At 57.4% G+C, this 1987-nt stretch overlaps 1 protein-coding gene across 1 annotated transcript; it reads right to left on the bottom strand.

Moving 5' to 3' along the window:
* Nucleotides 1-143: 143 nt before the first annotated feature.
* Nucleotides 144-1984, bottom strand: SDRG_11107 (hypothetical protein). The gene is made up of 6 exons (XM_008617132.1): nucleotides 1267-1984; nucleotides 1110-1221; nucleotides 1002-1057; nucleotides 884-959; nucleotides 646-837; nucleotides 144-593 (listed from the first exon to the last, which is right to left on the bottom strand). The coding sequence occupies exons 1-6, from the start codon at nucleotides 1943-1945 to the stop codon at nucleotides 575-577; spliced, it is 1134 nt and encodes a 377-aa protein (XP_008615354.1). The 5' UTR covers nucleotides 1946-1984; the 3' UTR covers nucleotides 144-574.
* Nucleotides 1985-1987: the final 3 nt, after the last annotated feature.

Below are 1987 nucleotides of genomic sequence, written 5' to 3'. Positions count from 1 at the left end.
GAGTTCTAACAACTGTGACGACGCGATAATCCATTATAATATCGCAATTTGCATTAAAAACGAGCTATGTGTGTGTTACAACTAGGCTAACACGTGTGCGCACATGTGATGAGCTGGCGTTCCCACAGGGAAGGACGCAAGTGTAGGTGTATCAACAAGTATAACTGCAGAATAAGTTAGGACATCATACAGCAGTACCTTTCCATCGTCAAGTCCAACGACAGAAGCAACAACTCGGCACATGTTGTCGGGCAACGAATCGTGACGCTGTAGATGGACGACCTCAGGCTCGAATGTCAGCCAATTTGCAATTGGATTCGTTGGCTGTGACGTTGCAGGATCTTGCTGCCGAGCTTTACTACGCTGCGATGCACGCAGATGCTGCGACATCGCCGCCATCGCGTGCTGGCCCACGTCTCTCTGCGAAGAAGCGACTTGTGCCGTCAATGGCAACGTCCGTCGCACTGCCATTCAAGACGCGGACGACGCGAGGACACTTCTGTGGCGGCGTACACCACAAAGAATACACAAAAGCCGCCTAGAAACCATCAACTTTACGGTGACACTGCATTCTTCATGCCGGAAAGCTTGGTCTACAGTCGAGAGGATGATGGTTCATCCGTGCCGCAAGAGAGGTGATGGTACCTGTATCGAGTGTAGGGATCGGTTGTAAAGAGGCCGAGCGCGCGGCCCCGGTGGTAAATTTTTGTCGAGTCCTTGATCAGCCCAGCCGCTGCGCGCAAGAACTCGATCTCTTGCTCTGAAAACGGCTTCTTCTGTCTCGCATCAGTTGTCGGGGCGGTGTTCTCACTCGACTCGGGCGACGGACGCAGCACTCTACCATATCATAAAGTAATGCAGTGATCATGGCGTGGTTATGTACCGCAATGAGCCGAGATGTTGGCGCGGAGATACTCGCTTGGCCACAGTCCCATGCGGCTGTTCCAGTGCCACCGCTCCTATCGATATAATTCATTGGACAACACGCACCGCGCTCGTACCTTGCAACGTCTTGGGCGTAGCGGTGGGCTTGGACCGCTTGCGTCCGTGCGAAGTGCTACCACAGAAACATACACATTCCTCCATTGATTGGCGTGCATAATCTGAACCTCGCGCTGTCCTGCGACTCGTCATTCGCATCGGGGCTGCGCTTTTTCCGCCGAGGTTTTTGTGTGCTTGTGGTGGCAGGCGTCGCGTCGACGTCGTCATCGGTCGCCAACTCTACGACATCGTGAATGGCGAGGGTGTGCAGAGACTGTGACGCACGCGTAGCTTCCTCGCTGGCATCGCGCCCGGTGGCTTGCTCGGTCCTTGGACTGCTCGCTTCGTTTGACGCCATGGCCAGGTCGCGGGCCAACGCTCTCATCTGGGCATTGAAGTTGTCATCCGCAGTCAATGTCTCGACCACCGCAGGTGGCTCATCATCCACTCGTAGACTGGGAGCCTCGGTGACCACCGCAGGCGGATTCACTTCCGTGAGGAGGCGAAGGTTCGACGCCCAGTGCTCGACGAGCCGACGCCGCATGTACCCATATTCCCATGCAGGTTCGTCGGCGCGCCAGGCTTCAAAGACGTCGACCATCGCCGGTGGGCACGCGTTGCAGAGCAGCGCCATCTTCAGGCGGTCGGCAGCCGCTAGAAGCCGCGCATCAGAGCCATGACTTGGCACAAAGATGACGTCGACGAAGCGTTGGATGTGCTCCTCCAGGCGTGCGAGGCCGTCGGGCAGCGCGTCGTCGTCGGCCAAACGTACGTTTTCCAGGAGCCCAAAGAAGCGGCAGTCGTCCACGAGCACGTGGCCCTTGGCATGAACCTCGGACCAGAGTTCGTACGGCGTCATGCTGTCGTCGAGCTCGTCGCGGAGGTTGGACGAGAGTGCTGAGAGCAGTAAGGTCACAGCCGCTGTCGTGGTGCGAGCTTGAACTGCCGCCGCCTCGGCTTGCATGGCGGCGGCAGCATGGGCAACGATCGCGTGTGCACGCGCCAG

The sequence above is a fragment of the Saprolegnia diclina genome (assembly GCF_000281045.1).
Source record: "Saprolegnia diclina VS20 unplaced genomic scaffold supercont1.39, whole genome shotgun sequence".
Classification (NCBI taxonomy): domain Eukaryota; phylum Oomycota; class Saprolegniomycetes; order Saprolegniales; family Saprolegniaceae; genus Saprolegnia; species Saprolegnia diclina.
This window is presented reverse-complemented; position numbering and strand designations above follow the sequence as displayed.